At 36.5% G+C, this 17,932-nt stretch overlaps 1 protein-coding gene across 3 annotated transcripts in view; it reads right to left on the minus strand.

Moving 5' to 3' along the window:
* ARID4B (AT-rich interaction domain 4B) overlaps nt 1-17,932 on the minus strand; it is a 213,468-nt gene that overhangs the window by 113,806 nt on the left and 81,730 nt on the right. For all 3 annotated transcript variants that reach the window (XM_053711073.1, XM_053711074.1, XM_053711072.1), the window contains exons 3-4: nt 2,230-2,340; nt 814-879 (exon numbers count right to left, since the gene is read on the minus strand). In XM_053711073.1, coding sequence (XP_053567048.1) covers nt 814-879; nt 2,230-2,340 — 177 coding nt within the window. The remainder of the gene's footprint in view (nt 1-813; nt 880-2,229; nt 2,341-17,932) is intronic.

The following is a 17,932-nucleotide window of genomic DNA, read 5'->3' on the forward strand; positions in this document are numbered from 1 at the left end:
ATCCCAGTCGCTGTTAAATCACTGCATCAGGCTTACCTCAAATACACAAGGCTCTGTCAGCATTTTCTAGAACTTATTCATCTCTCTAGAAATAAAAATACTGAACATACCTCAAAGCAGCTAATCTGCAGACCGTTCCCCCAACTGAAGTTTTCCCATATTCTTCAGTTATGTGTGAGAACAGAAATGGACCTTAGTTACAAACCGCTAAAATCATCAAACCTCCAGGCTCTTCTTCTAATTTCTGCCTGAGAGTAAAACAGTACAACGCCGGTACCGTTTAAAAATAATAAAAACTTTTGATTGAAGGTAAAACTACACTAAGTCACCACATATCTCTTGATACTTCCTTTCTTGTCGAGAGTTGCAAGAGAATGACTGGGAGTGGCAGTTAGGGGAGGAGCTATATAGACAGCTCTGCTGTGGGTGTCCTCTTGCAACTTCCTGTTGGGAAGGAGAATATCCCACAAGTAATGGATGAACCCGTGGACTGGATACACCTTACAAGAGAAAGCTTTACCACAACATTTTAACAGAATATTGAAAAAAAGGCAAATGTTATGATGATATAATATTTCAAGAATGTAAACACCTCATGAGCAGGGCTTGAACTTACATTTAAGCGTTTCTCTGTAAATCTTTAATTTGTGCAAAGTTCACACAGTTGACACCTGCCATTTTGTTTTAACACACCAACTTGTACAACTTCAATATGTATACCAAAGTAGCAAAAATAAAATGTGCCATATAGAACATTAATGCACATCTGCATGGAAATAAATATATAGAAATTAAGTCTGAAAAGAAAAATACCTTTAGAGGACCCTTAATGTGTTCATCTTGTACTTCCAAAGTTGTTGAATCTTGCCTACATGTTGCCTAAATGAAATACTGTACATTAAGAATTGCTTAAATAATACACATAACAAAAACATAAATTATGCTTACCTGATCATTTCATTTCCATCTGTATGAGGAGAGACCACGGCTTCATTCCCACAAGTAAGGAATGAAGCCGTGGACTCTCCTCATATTAAGATGGAAACATGTAAGAATTTGAGCAGAATGTGGAAGAAATTTTGTTAATAATTATCCTCAATTTTAAAAGTATTTAACATCTGAATTATGAAAAGGAGGTAAAAAGCCAACAACTCTTTGTTTTGAGAATACTCATCATTCCACCATCATTCTAATACACTGGTTTTCAAACCTGTCGTCAGCCCTCCCTAACAGGCCAGAATTTGAGGATATCTGAACTAGAGCACAGGTGAAATTATCAGCTGATTAGTAGCCATGGCTATTTTACCTGCTCTCACCCAAAGTAATCCTGAAAACCTGGCCTGTTTGGGAGGCCTGAGGACGTGTTTGAAAACCAGGGTTCTAAGATATTTTATGTATAACTTTAACATAAATTATTTATAATACATACATATTTATTACGACAAGCATTCTATGGCATATGAATGAAACAGTTTATCATCACATAACTACTTAAAGGGACATGAAACATTTTTTTCTTTCACGATTGAGATAGAGCATATGATTTTAAACAGCTTTCTTATTTACTTCTATTATCACATTTGCTTCATTCTCTAAGTATCCTTTGTTAAAGGAGCAGAAATTTAACTACTGGGAGATAGCTAAAAACATCAGGTGAGCCAATCCCAAGAGATATACATGTACAGCCACCAATCAGCAGCTAGCTCTTAGTAGTGCTGTAGCCTGAGCCTACCTAGGTACTTTTCAACAAAGGCTATAAAGAAAACAAAGCAAATTAGATCATAAAAGTAAATTGAAAAGTTGCTTAAAAATTGCATGCACTATCTGAATCATGAAATAAATATTTTGAGTTTCATATCCCTTTAACTGGAGCAAAAGAAAGGAAGGAAGAAAAAAAAACCTCTAAAATTATTTATATGGAGCAGACAAAAAGTATAAATAGGGTATTTTTATTTTAACACCTTCATGCCCGGGCAAGGGTTTAACATCAGGACGAAGTTCCAATGTAAACACTTGCTTGAAAAACAAAATCACTCCATTGTCGATGCGATCATGTGGTTTCAAGGCCGGGATCGGATCATGGGGGCCTGACTATGATACTGAAACACCACCCATTCCGATTATCCTTTTACTTAAATCAGGAGGCTGCAGGACACTGAATAACATAGTACATTCCAGGAACGTCCTATAGGCGTAATTTAGTTAAAGGCGATAAAACAAACCACGTACCTTCACTTTAATCAGTCTTTTTGTTGATTTGATCTTGGCTTCACAGAACGCACCTCTATACTTGGCACTCACATCTGTGCCAACTGACAGGTAAGGAGGTTCATCTATAGACTAAGAAAATAAACTCATATTAATGCCCCACAAAAGTTTTCATCTTCTATGTAACGGTCAGCAGAGTATCTGCCTATGGCATACAAATAAATAAAGTAAAAAGGAGTTGAAATCAACACATTAAATGGAGAATGACAGCAGGTTTATTACAGAGAATATTATGAATCAGTGTGTTGTTAGACATTTTTTATATATATAATAATTATAAGGAAAAATAGAAGTAATAATTTTTCTTACAAAATCCTTAATAAAGCTGTCAAACAATTAACTCAATCCTCATTCTGTTCATCTGAAATTCACCTTGGGTGATTCAGCCTGAAGCAGGATATCCACGGCTACACTGAATGACAGACTAATGAATATTCATTAAAATGCATAATTACTTAAACTACCATTAAACATAATTCATAAATATACAACTGCCGTTCTAAGTATTTTTAATAAATATTACCTTCTCTTCACCATCAGCAGTAAATTATATGCAGGCTATGTGTACCCTCATAAATCCTTATAAAAGCCAATCAGTTCCCTTTCATACAGCCATAAAGCATTCTATTCTAGCGAGTGGGAGAAAAGTATTGTGCAGCTATAGTTTATGCTTAAACCATTTTGAACAAAGCTACGTATTTTTTTTGTTTTTAGACAAGTAGCCTGTTGTGGTGCCATCAGAAAAGTTTAGTCAGAGCTCTGATTTAAAGGGATACTAAACCCATTTTTTTCTTTTATGATTCAGATAGAACATGCAATTTTAAGCAACTTTCTAATTTACTCCTATTATTAATTTTTCTTTATTCTCATGCTATTTTTATTTGAACAAGCAAGAATGTAAGCTTAAGAGCCGGCTCATTTTTATTTCAGCACCTAGGTTGCTCTTGCTGATTGGTTACTAAATGTCGCAAACCAATCAGCAAGCTCTACCAAGGTGCTGAACCAAAAATGGGCTGGCTCTTAACCTTCCATTCCTGCTTTTTCAAACAGAGATAGCAAGAGAACGAAGAAAAATAGATAACAGGAATAAATTAGAAAGTTGCTTAAAGGGACAGTCTAGGCCAAAATAAACTTTCATGATTCAGATAGAGCATGTAATTTTAAACAATTTTCCAATTTACTTTTATCACCAATTTTGCTTTGTTCTCTTGGTATTCTTAGTTGAAAGCTTAACCTAGGAGGTTCATATGCTAATTTCTTAGCCCTTGAAGCCCACCTCTTTCAGATTGCATTTTAACAGTTTTTCACCACTAGAGGGTGTTAGTTCACATATTTCATATAGATAACACTGTGCTCGTGCACGTGAAGTAATCTGGGAGCAGGCACTGATTGGCTAGACTGCAAGTCTGTCAAAAGAACTGAAAAAAGGGGCAGTTTGCAGAGGCTTAGATACAAGATAATCACAGAGGTTAAAAGTATATTATTATAACTGTGTTGGTTATGCAAAACTGGGAAATGGGTAATAAAAGGGATTATCTATCTTTTAAAACTATAAAAATTCTGGTGTAGACTGTCCCTTTAAAATTGCATGCGCTATCTGAATAATGAAAGGGGAAAAAATGGGTTTTGTATCCCTTTAACCACTTATTAAATTGAATTCCGTTTTGAAAGATATAGTCCATATGGGCTTATTGAGTCCATTCAGTGATTCAGTAGAGGTTTGTGTTATTTTTGTGAAAAAACAATGCAGCTTCACAGGACTATTGCAACAATACTGTTCCAAAAACAGCAATATTTATTTGCAGAATACAGATCCAATAAATCCAACAGCAGCAATGTTTCAAACTCTCAACCCTTAGCCTTGCATGACTAGTTAGAATTGTATTGCATTAAAGCAGTACATTTGACTTTTTTTTCAGCCGGGCTATTGTTATTTGCTATGAAGTTTAAAATATAACATGCAACTGAGAGGCCAGAGATGACTTACTGTGTCTAAAGGGATAGTTAAAGACTGTAATGGTAAAGGCATACCTTGACGTTGGTTTACATTTTTTTTTGCTACAGAATTTTTAATTGCTATAGAATTAATCAAATATGCATCATAAACTAAAACAAATGTCTGGCTTCTAAATTCTTTAGCTGGCTACTAGATTTTGTCAAGTCCTGTTAGAAAAAGTGTTCAATGTGATACAACTGGGCCACTAAGGGCTAGATTTATCAAGCCTTTTCCTGCTCTCTGACTGCAGGTTCTCATCAGACCGCTGCTTCCTAGCCACATTGAGAATTTCAATCTCCCCGGTCTCTCCATATCATATACCAATCACAGACTATTATACTATATGTATCTGTAGAAATGAAATGCGGCAGCACAGCAGAGGTTTAAAAAAGAAGTTTATTCCATCAAATGTAAAAAATACAGAACACGGCCAAACGGCTCACGCGTTTCGCACCCCCTAGTGGCGCTTCCTCATAGACTATTTGTATACCCTGTGAGTTTGTGCACATGCTCAGTATGATCTTGTTCAACAGAAAGTTTGCAAATAAAACTGAAAAATTTCAGAATGGAAGTAAATTAGAAAGTGTCTTAAAGGGACATTATACACTCATTTTTTCTTTGCATAAATATTTTGTAGATGATCTATTTATATAGTCCATGAAGTTTTTTTTTTAAAGTTTTTTTTTAGTTTTGCTTATTTTTAAATAACATTGCTCTGATTTTCAGACTCCTAACCAAGCCCCAAAGTTTTATGTGAATACCGTCAGCTACCTAATCCAGCTTGCTCCTATTTGTGTAAAGGGTCTTTTCATATGCAAAAGAAGGGGGAGGGGGGGAAAGTGTCTTATTTCCCACTTGCAATGGGCTTTCCAGCTACCTTTCAACAAAGCTAAACTGAGAGCTTCTAAGTAAGTTTTTAAACAGTTTTATACTGGATTTTTATATCAGTATCTGTGCATCTTATTCTTTATAGTAGTGTCTATTACATGCAGTTATATAAAAATGTGTGTATACTGTCCCTTTAAAACTGCATGTTCTATCTGAATCATAAAAGTTTATTTTGACTTGAGTGTCCCTTTAATTATGTCACCTCAAGTTTTATGCACCGCAAAAAAATAATACAAAAACTAAAAAAAATGCACAAAGAGATACATTTGCCAATAAGGCCACATCAAAACATGCATCTAAGTCTATTATATTTTCAATGAGAAAAATAACTAGTGCATAGCTTAACCCTTTAGCTGCTAAGCCATTTCCTACCTGGGAGCTAAGCTGGATTTAAGCTTTTTTTTTTTAAACTTTTTTTAAATATATTTATTTTCTACTTTTTTACTTTTCTTTCCAGACCCCCAAGACTTATACTGTTGGAAAGGTTAAGCGATTACCTTTCCAACGGTGGGTCTTGGGGGTCTGTAGCTGCTTAGATGCCTGAGATACAGGCTTCTAAGCAGCTCGCCCCCATTTCCCTATATTGTCTATTGTTAATTATAAATAAAGTTGCATGGTAACGTCATCACGTCATTGTGCGTAACGTCACCAAACGAATCATGAAGCCCCAGTGAGTGGGGTGGTAGTAGGTGGGAGCCCCCAGATTGCCCTCAAGGTGGGTGAGTGCTAGCGACAGCTCTGAGCCGTCGTCAGCACCTGACATGGACAATTTGCGACGGCTCAGAGCTGCCGTTGGCACTCAAAGGGTTAAAGGGACACTAAACCCAATTTTTTTACTTTCATGATTCAGATAGATAGACCATGCAATTTTAAGCAACTTTCTAATTTACTCTTATTATCAATTTTTCTTTGTTCTTTTGCTATCTTTATTTAGAAAGCAGGAATTTAAAGCTAAGGAGCCAGGCCATTTTAGGTTCAGCCCCCTTGATAGAGCTTGCTTATTGGTGGCTACATTTAGCAAACCAATAAGCAAGCATAACTCAGGTTCTGAACCAAAAATGGGCCGGCTCTTAAGCTTGACATTCCTGCTTTTTAAATAAAGATAGCAAAAGAACGAAGAAAAATTCATATTAAGAGTAAATTAGAAAGTTGCTTAAAATTGCATGCTCTATCCGAATCATTAAAGAAAAAATGTGGGTTTAGCATCCCTTTAACTGTGAAGCTGATGGAGTTTCTTTAAGAGGTCTAGAAAATAAGAAATGACAATCTTTTACACTTCAAGTGAAGGTAAACTTATCTTTATGTCGATCCATTATCTCATTTGTTTTACAAAATCAATATGAGTTTCATTCATAATTTGTTATAATTATAATAAAAAATAAAGATATTTTCATTATTCATCCATTTGTGAATGTAGACTAATTACAACCCGTAAAAAAAAAAAATATTTGGCTGTCGATCACGTTTCTGGATCAGCCAACTGAAATTCTGGCCGTTAGGCGACCGTCAGTGTATGTCATCCACCAACTTGACCATGTGCGCATGCGCTATTGTGTGAGCCTTCATCTTGGCATCCATGCATGCTCACAATTCGCGCATGCGTATTGGCACAAACTAAGAATCCCCTATCAGACGTCATCGCCTTGTTAGCAACTTATCCGATACTACTGAAAGAGTTCAATGTATGTTATTGTTTTTAGAAATGATCAATTAATTTTTAATTTGTGATCGGCTTTGCAGATTAGCGCGTGCGCACAAGATAGTGAAATCGCCGATTGGCGCATGCGCTATTTCCCGGAGCCTTGTGAACGCGCTTTAGGCAGATGTAGAAAGCGGGTGGGACCGCTCTATACGTCAAACCTAAGGAGGGCATGAAGTAGACAAAAAGACACAAGAAAAGAGTTGCACACTAATAAGTTAATTCACTAGAGAACAGGTGCTTCCTAGAAAAGTACAGGGCAGGAAGTAGTGTCTGGGAGGAGTAGAAGATTGCAACGGTAGGTAGATAGAGTTCTAGAAAAAATAGAGAAACAACAAAAATTTGAAGAAAAAACTTAGCGATTAACTTTAACCAGTAGTAAGAAATGCATTGATGTCTTGCTAATGTTAAAACTTAACCTTCACTTTAAATGTAAGAAATGTTATTCTCTGACAAACACAATCTAGGACATCTCTATCTAATCAGAATGCATATTAACAAACAGAGATTGATACTTTAAAGCCTAAACAGATGTTGTTGTGCTACAGCACTGTGAGCTGTCTGAGGTAACAAATAAAGGAAAGCAATAGTTTCTGTAACTTGTTTTGTAAATAATGCACAGGAATTAAAATCTCGCTGCTAGAAATCTGCTGAGGAAAAGGACGAAAACAAAGCACGAGAATTTACGATAATCCTTCTTCATGAATTACAATAAATGAATTCCATTAAAATATAGTTTGATAGATAAATGCTTTGTTCTCTTTTCTGAAAAGGATACCTAGTAGGTTCAGGAGCTGGGAGCTAGCTACCGATTGGAGACTGCACATATATGCTTCTTATCATTGGCTTACTGATGTGTTCAGCAGGATCCCAGTAGTGAGTGCATTGCTGCTCCTTTAACAAGAGAATGAAGTAAAATTGCTAAAAAAGTAAATTGGGAAGTTTTTAAAAAATGGTTTGCGCTATTTGAATCATGAAAAAGGGTTTTATGTCCCTTTAAGAAACCCTCAAGACACATTGTTTGAAAGCCAATCGCCTGCTCATTCAAACAGTAAAATGGGGGTAAAAAGTTAAAGCTCTCCTGGCTCTACTGAGCGGGTCTGTTTGTTTTCCCTAAGCGCATTGGCACGCTGTCTATTCACAGCCGGCCCGATCACTCCATTAAACTCAATGTAGCTCGCTCCTGCTACAAGACCAGAGCGGGAGCGAGTTACATTGAGTTTAATAGCGGTCAGGCCAGCTGTAAATAGACAGCGTGCCCAATGCGCTTAGGCAAAACAAACAGACCCGCTTAGTAGAGCCAGGAGTGGCGTACTGTGAAAGTAATTTTCGTAGCAAGTTTTGACTGAAATTCTTTCAAGTAGAAAGATGGCGCTAAGCTGATGTTATATAATTCTGCACATAGTTCAGCATTATATAACATTATTTTGTGGGTTTACTGGCCCTTTAAATAGCTCATCGAAAAGGCCTAAGATTTCCCAAGATTTAAAGCACAGATCAAAGTTATATACCTATACCCATTTTAAATGGGGCTTATCTCTTCTTTTTTACAACAGGGTTTAGAAAACACACACATTATTGTTAATAACCTTATTATTATATGGATTTCTGACATACTTTAGAATGTGCAACAAAATAAACAACCATATGCACAACTCTTGTAAGCAAGCAAGAAGGATGATGGCAAGAAGGCTCTTTGCTGTGCTAGCTGAGTGCATTGCTCCATCTTCTGGACATTAAGTGCACACAGCTTCTAAATCATTATACCTTTGCTAGTCTAAAAAGAAAATCCTCAGTGAAGTTTAAAGGGACATAATACTCATATGCTAAATCACTTGAAACTGATTCAGTATAACTGTAAAAAGCTGACAGGAAAATATCACCTGAGCTTCTCTATGTAAAAAAAGGAAGATATTTTACCTCACAATTTCCTCAGCTCAGCAGAGTAAGTTCTGTGTAAAAAGTTATACTCCGCTGTTGCTCAGCTGCAGGTAAAAAAATAATAATGAAGAAATGAACAGCAGCCAAACAGCAACTATATCCATCAAACGAGTTGCCACCACCATAGATGGAAGTCAAACATACCAAAAGGACAACTCATGAGAATAAGGAAAAACTATTCCGACCCTAGTAAATGGAAGGAACAATCACAAATTCTCAAAGAGAGGTTCATAGAGAGAGGCTACTAAGCAAATACCATTGATAAAACAATTCAGGAGGTTGAAAATATGGAAAGAGAATCCCTGCTGATATACAAAGAGAAAAAACAAGATGGAGGTAACATCTTAACAGTACCTTTCATCACAGAATATAGTGAAAACAGATTTTTAATAGAAAAAATAATAAAAAAAGCACTGGTACTTTCTTAAAGAGGATAGTATTATTAGGAAGGATCTAAGTGAATCACCCAAATTCATTTACCGAAAAACTAAGAACCTTAAAACAATTATTGCCCAGAGCGTACCTAATTTACCTAAAGATAAAATAAGAGATGTCTTTGGAAAACAGCTGAAAGGTTATTTCCCATGCCATTTATGCAAGGCTTGAAAGCATGGCAAAAAAACACACACATTTAAATCTATGGTCACGAAGGAAAACTTTGTTATGAAAGATACCATTAGATGTTAGGATACAGGTGTAATATACCTAATCGAGTGTGGGTGCAGACTTCAGTACATTGGCCAGACATCTAGGAAACTTAAAGACAGAATACGCGAACATCTTCTCCAGATCAAATGGAAGAAAGACGATTTTCATATATATAAGCACTTTAAGGAAACACACAATAGTAGTAGTGCGAGTCTTAAATACATGGGTATATGTAAACCCATGAAGAACTGGAGAGGAGGGGACTTTGAAAAGCAACTTTTAAAAATGGAATCCAAATGGATTTTTAATCTAGATTGTGTATTCCCCAAGGGTCTTAATAGTAGTGTGGAAATTTTCCACCTACTCTGACATCCCTCCCAAACAGTGTATAGAATCAACAGATAGAGGACACTATATTACTATTAGTAGGTTCGACTCTTTGATCTGAAAGCTATTCACCTACCTACCCATCCTACATTTCCATTTTAATATAGAGGTATCTGAAATACAATGAATATGACGTACTTATATAACGTCTAGCAATCCCGCAAAAGGATATTGGTTCTATTTTAGATTATCATGGGAGTTTCTTAATATGAGTCTGTATATTTTTTCCTCCGTTAAACACAATGGTTTATCTCCCTTGCAGCATACATCATATACCCAGTATGTTCAAGTTTTTCACTCTGTCATTTTTTATGGATTTCACTACGTTTTTGCGAGTATGGAGACTTCAAAGGCTAACCTCATTTTTAGCATATATAATATACTCGAGATGTTCAAGTTTTTTACTGTGTTATTTTTATGGATTCTATTATGATTACGTGAGTGTGGAAACTCCAATTAGATTTTTAGATTTCCAGACCTTTAGATTCTAGAAAATATTTTTTACCACATGCCAAAAATCCTTACTCTTAACGGCACTTTATGTATCAACATGTCTTTTAATAGCATTTTATGATCCACTCTAAGTTGTATTTTGTGTAAAGTATTCGCAATTTGGCTATTTCGATTTGTATAACTACAGTAGATGGTTGTTATTACCCCATTTTAGTACATTTTATGTTTTTAACTTACGTCTTTCTACTTACGTTTTTAACCTATGTATTATTTTCATATGTACTATTGCTTATCTATGTAGCTTTTAACCTTATCAAATTTATATCTGCCTATTGGCGACTCTGCCTATTGGCGACTCTGCCAATATTCAGGTTGCTGCTCTTTAACCAATAAGGTTTATATTCTATTCTATTTTTTAGATCTGAGCCATGGTATCTATTATTTATACAATCATTATATATTGATGTGTTTCCCAACCATTAACCTTTATAAATACACCATATAGGCAAACCAAGATTGTATTATCCACCACTATAATAAATCCCCTATGGGCCGATTACATAAGATCGCAATATCCATTTCCATCTACCTGTATACCAATAGTAACCATGGTAACCACAATGGGCATACAGTTTCATGTAATCCCGGAAGTCACGATATAGAGCACTACGTGACTTCCGGCCATAAACTTGCGAATATGACAATTTTCTGAAGGGGCATTAGCGTGGTGGATATCCGGAAGTGACGATAAAGGATGCGGTGTGAAACCCGGTCACTTCCGTTTGCGTATTGCCAACCAGGATGAGTTTGTAAAGGCGGAAGTAAATAATGTTAGCATAGTACCAGTTACTACTTCCGGGATACACTCGATATTCTACGGCATCAAATGTAAAACGTTTGGAGCGAAATTCCAGCAAATAACATTGGCTGGTTACCCCTGTTAAAGGTATGTGAAAACAGAAAGCCGATATCAGTCTTGAGAAAGGTCCCAGGAGAGGACTGAAACGCGTAGACATATTTCTGATATCACGGCTCAGATTATATTGGTAAGCTTAATACCTACTTATCAACCTGGTTTTTAGCTATATTGTACTATATTTTTTATCTTGTTTTAGGGCTTTGAATTTACCTGCGGATTTTACTTGGGAATCTTGTCTGTGGAATCCCCATAAGAAGAGGTTTTCATGTGATTATCTATGACTACTTGAATATAAGACTTAGGACTTTTTCCTTTGGATTAATTTTCTTTTTCTTTATTTTTGGACTATCCTTTGGATAAATGCTTAAGGGATCATCCACCCACTTTTGGAAATAGACTGTATAAACAGCAACTCATTCCCTAACAGGGTGAATTTGCCTAGTAGATTTTTCAATCACTGCACCGGGTGTACACCTGTTTTTTTGGCCACTATTCTTTTTTACATATTTTTTTCACACACCTTTTTCACATAACTTTTTACACGCTTTTATTTCACAATTTTTACATATATTTTTTACACGGTTTTATTACACATTTTTTATATATTTTTTACATATTTTTTACACAATTTTATATATTTTTCTACATTTTTTTACACACATTTTTTCTATTTTTATTTTTACTTTTTTCATACCACTATCCACAAATATTTTAAAATTATTTTTATTTTACTTTTTTCCATTTTTTCTATTTTTCATTTTTGTACACCAACCTCACCTGGAATCATCCCAATTGGACATATTGGGACACCCACCATATTGGATCACACGGGACCAATCTGGACTTTACCTTTAGGACTCTATTTGGGACATTATTTTCTTTAGTCAATTTGTTCATTTTTATGTTTTCATCTATATACTACTACATGTGTTAAATTAAAATAGGTATTACTTTTAAGGTTTCTTAGTTATTATTATTTTTTCTCCAACTCTATCAGTGTGATATGTATTAACATTTTATATCTCTTTGGACATAATTTTATGCCCCCCCCCCCCCCGTGTAATACTTCAAGTATATTGTCATTTTTCTAATTGGATATTTATATGAGATTTTTTTATGCGATGTTTATGAGGTTTTTTATATTGATCTCACACTTTTTCATATGATCCCACCCCTTTTTTAACCTTTGGATTCCACCTTAAGCTTTCCTACCCTCCACCTGGAGGCTTTTTTAGCGCTCCCCCCCCCCCCCCCGCACATATCTGTATACTTAAAGGGACATAATACTCATATGCTAAATCACTTGAAACTGATGCAGTTTAACTGTAAAAAGCTGACAGGAAAATATTACCTGAGAATCTCTATGTAAAAAAAGGAAGATATTTTACCTCACAATCTCCTCAGCTCAGCAGAGTAAGTTCTGTGTAAAAAGTTATACTCAGCTGTTGCTCAGCTGCAGGTAAAAAAAAATAAAAAATGAAGAAATGAACAGCAGCCAAACAGCATCAGCAGTGCTGAGGTCATGAACTCTTTTACTGTGATCTCATGAGATTTGACTTAACTACTCATGAGATTTCATTGTAAACTTCCCTAAACTGAATTGGGATATAACATGAAAGTGCACGAGGCTCATCCCTTCAGCTGTCCCGGGACAGACATACTGATTTGCTGCTTAGAAATCCTTTACAATGGGATGTGGCTACTGAGGAACTTTTGAGGTAAAATATCTTTCTTTTTTTACATAGAGATGTTCATGTGATATTTTCTAGTCAGCTTTTTACAGCTATGCTGCATCACTTTCAAGTGTTTAAACATTTGGGTATTATGGCCCTTTAAGCGCCTTAGTACCTCTGTGCCTGCTGCGCTTTAAAAGTAAAACCGTTTAAAATACATTTTAAATACATAGTATTATTGAAATTATTCGCCATCTCTCTCTAATCATGGGTGACACATTGTTGAAATCTTTATTTCTTAACATTCTAGTGCTGACCTGTTTGCTCAGGACCACATCCCGCTTTGTATAAGGGTGGTCACAAGTTCCACAAAGAAAACCATGATACACATTTTAAACATATAAACTTAAATTATAAATTTGTTTTTGCAACCAAGTATATAACAGTTTGGCTCCTATTCACACCTGTTTATAGTTCAGTTCTCTATGGTTATATGGATGCTTATGATTATATAGTTTTTTTTTTAAGGGTAATAAGACTGTAAGAGGTGGTGTGTGAGATCTGCCACACACACACATTAAAAAAATAAATAAAAAAGCCCTGGTGTGGTTTCCATTATAAATGATGGAAGTGATTGCTTATGCTTCTACTATGGGGGGATGAAAATCCATTAAATCAGTTTGATAAAGCTACATTAAAAAAAATTAAAAACATTTATGCTTACCTAATAAATTTATTTACGGGCATGGAGAGTCCACAATTTCATTCCAATTACTAGTGGGATATAGGGAGGCAAAGAGCAACCCAGCAAAGCTTTTAAGTGTCTACCCATAATCCCCAGTCATTCGGCTGAAGGAAAATGGAAAAATATAACACAAGGGTAGAGAGGTGCCTGAGGTTTGTACCAAAAAAGTGCTGTCTTAAATGTAAATAAAGGACGGGTCGTGAACTCTCCATGTCCGGAAATAAATAAATTTATCAGGTAAGCATAAATTTTGTTTTCTTTCTTATGGCATGGAGAGTCCACGATTTCAGTCTAATTACTAGTGGGAACCAATACCCAAGCTAGAGGACACAGAATGAAAGGGAGAACAAGACAGGTGGAGCTAAACAGAAGGCACCCCCGCTTGAAGAACTTTTCTTCCAAAGGAAGCCCCAGCCAAGTATCAAATTTGTAGAATTTGTAAAAAGTATGCAATGAGGAACAAGTTGCCGCCTTACAGATTTGTCAAACAGAAGCTTCACTTTTGAAGGCCCAGGAAGAAGAGACAGCCCTAGTGGAATGAGCCGTAATTCTCTCAGGAAGAGGTTGTCCAGCTGTCTCATAAGCTAAACAGATAACACTTCCCAACCAGAGAAAAAGAGAAGAAGAAGAGGCCTTCTGACCCTAACGTTTACCAGATAAATCAACAAACAGGGCAGTTGATAGCCGAAAATCTTTAGAAGCTTGAAAGTAAAAAATTTAGAGCACGCACAACATCCAGGTTATGCAAAAGGCGTTCTTACGCATAAGGAGGATTAGGACAAAAAGAAGAAACAATAAATTCCTGATTGATATTGCGATCCGATACTACCTTGGGAAGAAATCCCAACTTATTAAGAAGAAACGCATTATCCATATGAAATAAGGTTAGGGGAATCCCACAGCAGAGCCGAAAGTTTGGAAACTCTGCGAGCAGAAGAAATAGCAAGGAAAAACTAAATTCTCCAAGAAAAGAACTTTATATCAACTAAATGCATAGGCTCAACCAGAGCCTGCTGCAAAACTAAACTAAAAACAAGGTTAAGACTCCATAAGGAGCAACAGGTTTATACACAGGCCTGATTTTGACCAAGACCTGAACAAAAGACTGCACATCGGGCAGAGCAGCCAGACGTTTAAGTAAAATAATAGACAGTACAGAAATCTGACCATCCAGAGTACTGACTGACAAACGCTTCTCCAGGCCATCCTAAAGAAAAGATAAAATGTGAGGGATCCACATCCAGACTCCAAGAGAAACCCTTCGATTCGCACCAATAAAAGATATTTATTTCATACCTTATGGTATATATTATGAGTAACAGAATTACGAGCCTGAAGAATGGTAACAATGACCTTCTCAAAAAAACCATGCCTAGCCAAAACTAGGCATACAATCTCCAAGCAGTCAGCTTCAGAGAATCTAGATCTGTGTGGTGGAAGGGACCCTGCAGAAGGTCCATCCTTAGAGAAAAACTCCAAGGGGTTAGAGATGACATCCTTACCAAATCCGCAAAACAGATCCTTCCTGATAGATACAAGCTTTTACTCTAGGAAGAAGAGCAAACGGAGGAAATAGGTAACTGAAATCTAAAAAAATCGGACCTAACCTAGTTGAGGCCAAGTTGTTAGAGCAGTGAAGATTGCTCTCAACTCTAAAAAGATTATTGGGAGAGTAAACTGTCTAGAGTTCAAAGAGTCTTTAAGGAACCCCAAACTGTTCCCCAGCCCGACAGGCCGGCATCTGTGGTCACAACCTCCCAAGATGATCTCATGAAGCATGATCTCTGAAACAGATGGTCCCAAGAGATTCACCAAGATAGAGTCTCTCTTAGGGAGTCTAGAACTATCCTCAGAGAGATCTGAGTGGTCTTGGTTCCTTGTCAGAGTATGCAAAACTCTAGAGGTCTTAAATGGAAACGAACAAAAGGAATAATGTCCATGGAAACAACCATTAGACCAATCGCTAAGTCACTGAAGGACGAATAGAGGACTGAAGTAAAAGACAAGGAACAAGAATTTTGGATTTTCTGACACCCGTCAGAAAACTATACATGGACAGAGACTCTATAAACGTTCCCAAAAACACAACTCCATAAGAGATCTTGCTAACTGAAAAGATGGCGCCTGAACCAAGATGTCATCCAGGAATAGCGCCTCCTCTATTCCCCGAGATCTGACCCCCCCCCCCCCGCCAAAAAAGCCCTTAGAACCATAAAAAGATTTGAGGAGCTATAGCAAGGTCAAAATGCCACACACTGTAAGAGTTTAACTCGAAAGGCAAACCGCAGGAATTGAAGAAGTTCCCTGTGAAAGGGAGCATGAAGATACACGTCCTTCAGGTCCATGGTAGTCATGAACTGACCCTCCTGAACTAAGGGTAGAATGGAACGAATAGTTTCCATGTTAAAGGACAGAACCTTGTAGTTGATACACTTGAGGTCCAATATGGAATCCTAGACCCTGTTCCACCACAGGAACTGCAATCACTCCCAGAGAAAATAGGTCATTTAGGATTCTCTCTTCACCTGGTTTGCAGATAACCTGGATAGGATAAATATTCACCTGGGGGGGGGGGGGCAAAACTATCCTGTATCCCTGGAATACTACTTCTACAGCCCAAGGATCTGGGACCAAGCCTGATGAAAAAAGGGAAATGCCTGCCCCCTACTTGATCCATAATTGGATCTGGGCATTTTTTGTTTTTTAAAAAACTGTAACCCTTATACTTGCTAGGCAGCTAAGCTAACCGACAGGCCTACAGACGGCTTTACCAGTTATAAAAGACCAGCATCCTAGAAAGTCCTACCACACCTGGAGAACATGCTAACACTAAGATAAGCCAGTGAGATTTAAAACTTAGCCTTTTCTACCCGAAAAAGGGGTAGGAAAAAGACTGTAATTGAGGTCCTTGATCTATGTAAGCAACAGAGCAATAATGCAATTCCTAAACACAGAAGAGCCTATTATTTAAAATGATAAATAAAATCTATACAATTTGTAGAGCGCCTAAGCAGTGCTAGAATAATCATCCAAAAGAGGACGGACATACTAGGCATTAACCCCAAATTAAAGGGGAAGTGGAAAGATAATATGATGCAGTGCTATAAAAAGGCTGCAATTACAAAAAAATCTCCACTAGATGGGAGCAAAAGATCAGGAATCACAGACAAAAATAGGAAGAACTGAGCGGACACAGCAAAAAAGAATGTGAACACCTAAAATGCACTGTACATTGGATTAATATACAACTCCCAAAAATTCAAATAAAAATGTTAAAAAAAAATTTTTATAAATAAACTGGCTGATATTGTTAGCACCTATACGGATTGAAATTATAAAAAGAAGAAAAAAGTAAAAGAGCGCCAATCACAATAAAAATGGAAAATCTACTGTAGGTGATAAAATACGACTAAATGCAAACAGAATCTAAAAAACAAATTTAATAAATACGTAAATTAAAATACAATACTATAAACCTCTGGTGGTATGTACTATGTATATACGGTAAGATAAAAAACTTTAAATATGCATAAGAAACCCAAATTTATATTAAAAATGAGGGATAATGTTAAGAATAAAAATGTCCCATATGGTATCTCAGACATTGAAGAACTAAAATCGGCAGTGTTATAATATCTGAGAGATAGACTTTGTACAACTTAACAGTGTAATTCCTTGTGATATAGTCCTTTTTTGGGGTATATAAGATTCTTTCCAAAATATATTCAATTTTGTTACTGGTTTAGCTAACCCTTGAGGATAGGATTCAGTCCGGTACAACAGTCAGTTTGTGTTATGATGTTTAGGATCAATCCGTATCAACAGGATGTGTAGGATGCTCGAACTGAGCAAATTTTGCAGGTGTAAAAGTTTTGGGAACCGAAATCCCAAATCTTTCTGTTTCTCAGCTTTTACCTTTCAATGTTCTCAGTCCTCTACACCGCCGAAAACGTTCAGCGTTCTCCTCTGCAGTCAAAGGAACACTTCCGTGTAGATCGGATCACGTGTATTTTTAGGACCAATCAGAAGGGCGGATTCTCTGCTTTTCGGTTCCTTTTGAATTATTTTACCCGCTATTAGTTTCAGAGCGCTCTGAAGTGGAAAGCACAGTAGTGGCAGACTAAACTTGATTTCCCATCATCCACATGTTTCAGCTATTCACAGCTTTTTTCAATAAATTATAACCAGCATTTCAGAGAAATAGCGCTCTCCCGCACATAATGAGCCAAAAAGGACCTAAGGTCAGTGGCGGTTCTAGACAAATTTTACTGGGGGGGCAAAGGTGGGGCCAATGTTTAATCAGGGGGGCACATTA

The sequence above is a fragment of the Bombina bombina genome, chromosome 4 (assembly GCF_027579735.1).
Source record: "Bombina bombina isolate aBomBom1 chromosome 4, aBomBom1.pri, whole genome shotgun sequence".
NCBI classification, from domain to species: Eukaryota; Metazoa; Chordata; class Amphibia; order Anura; family Bombinatoridae; genus Bombina; species Bombina bombina.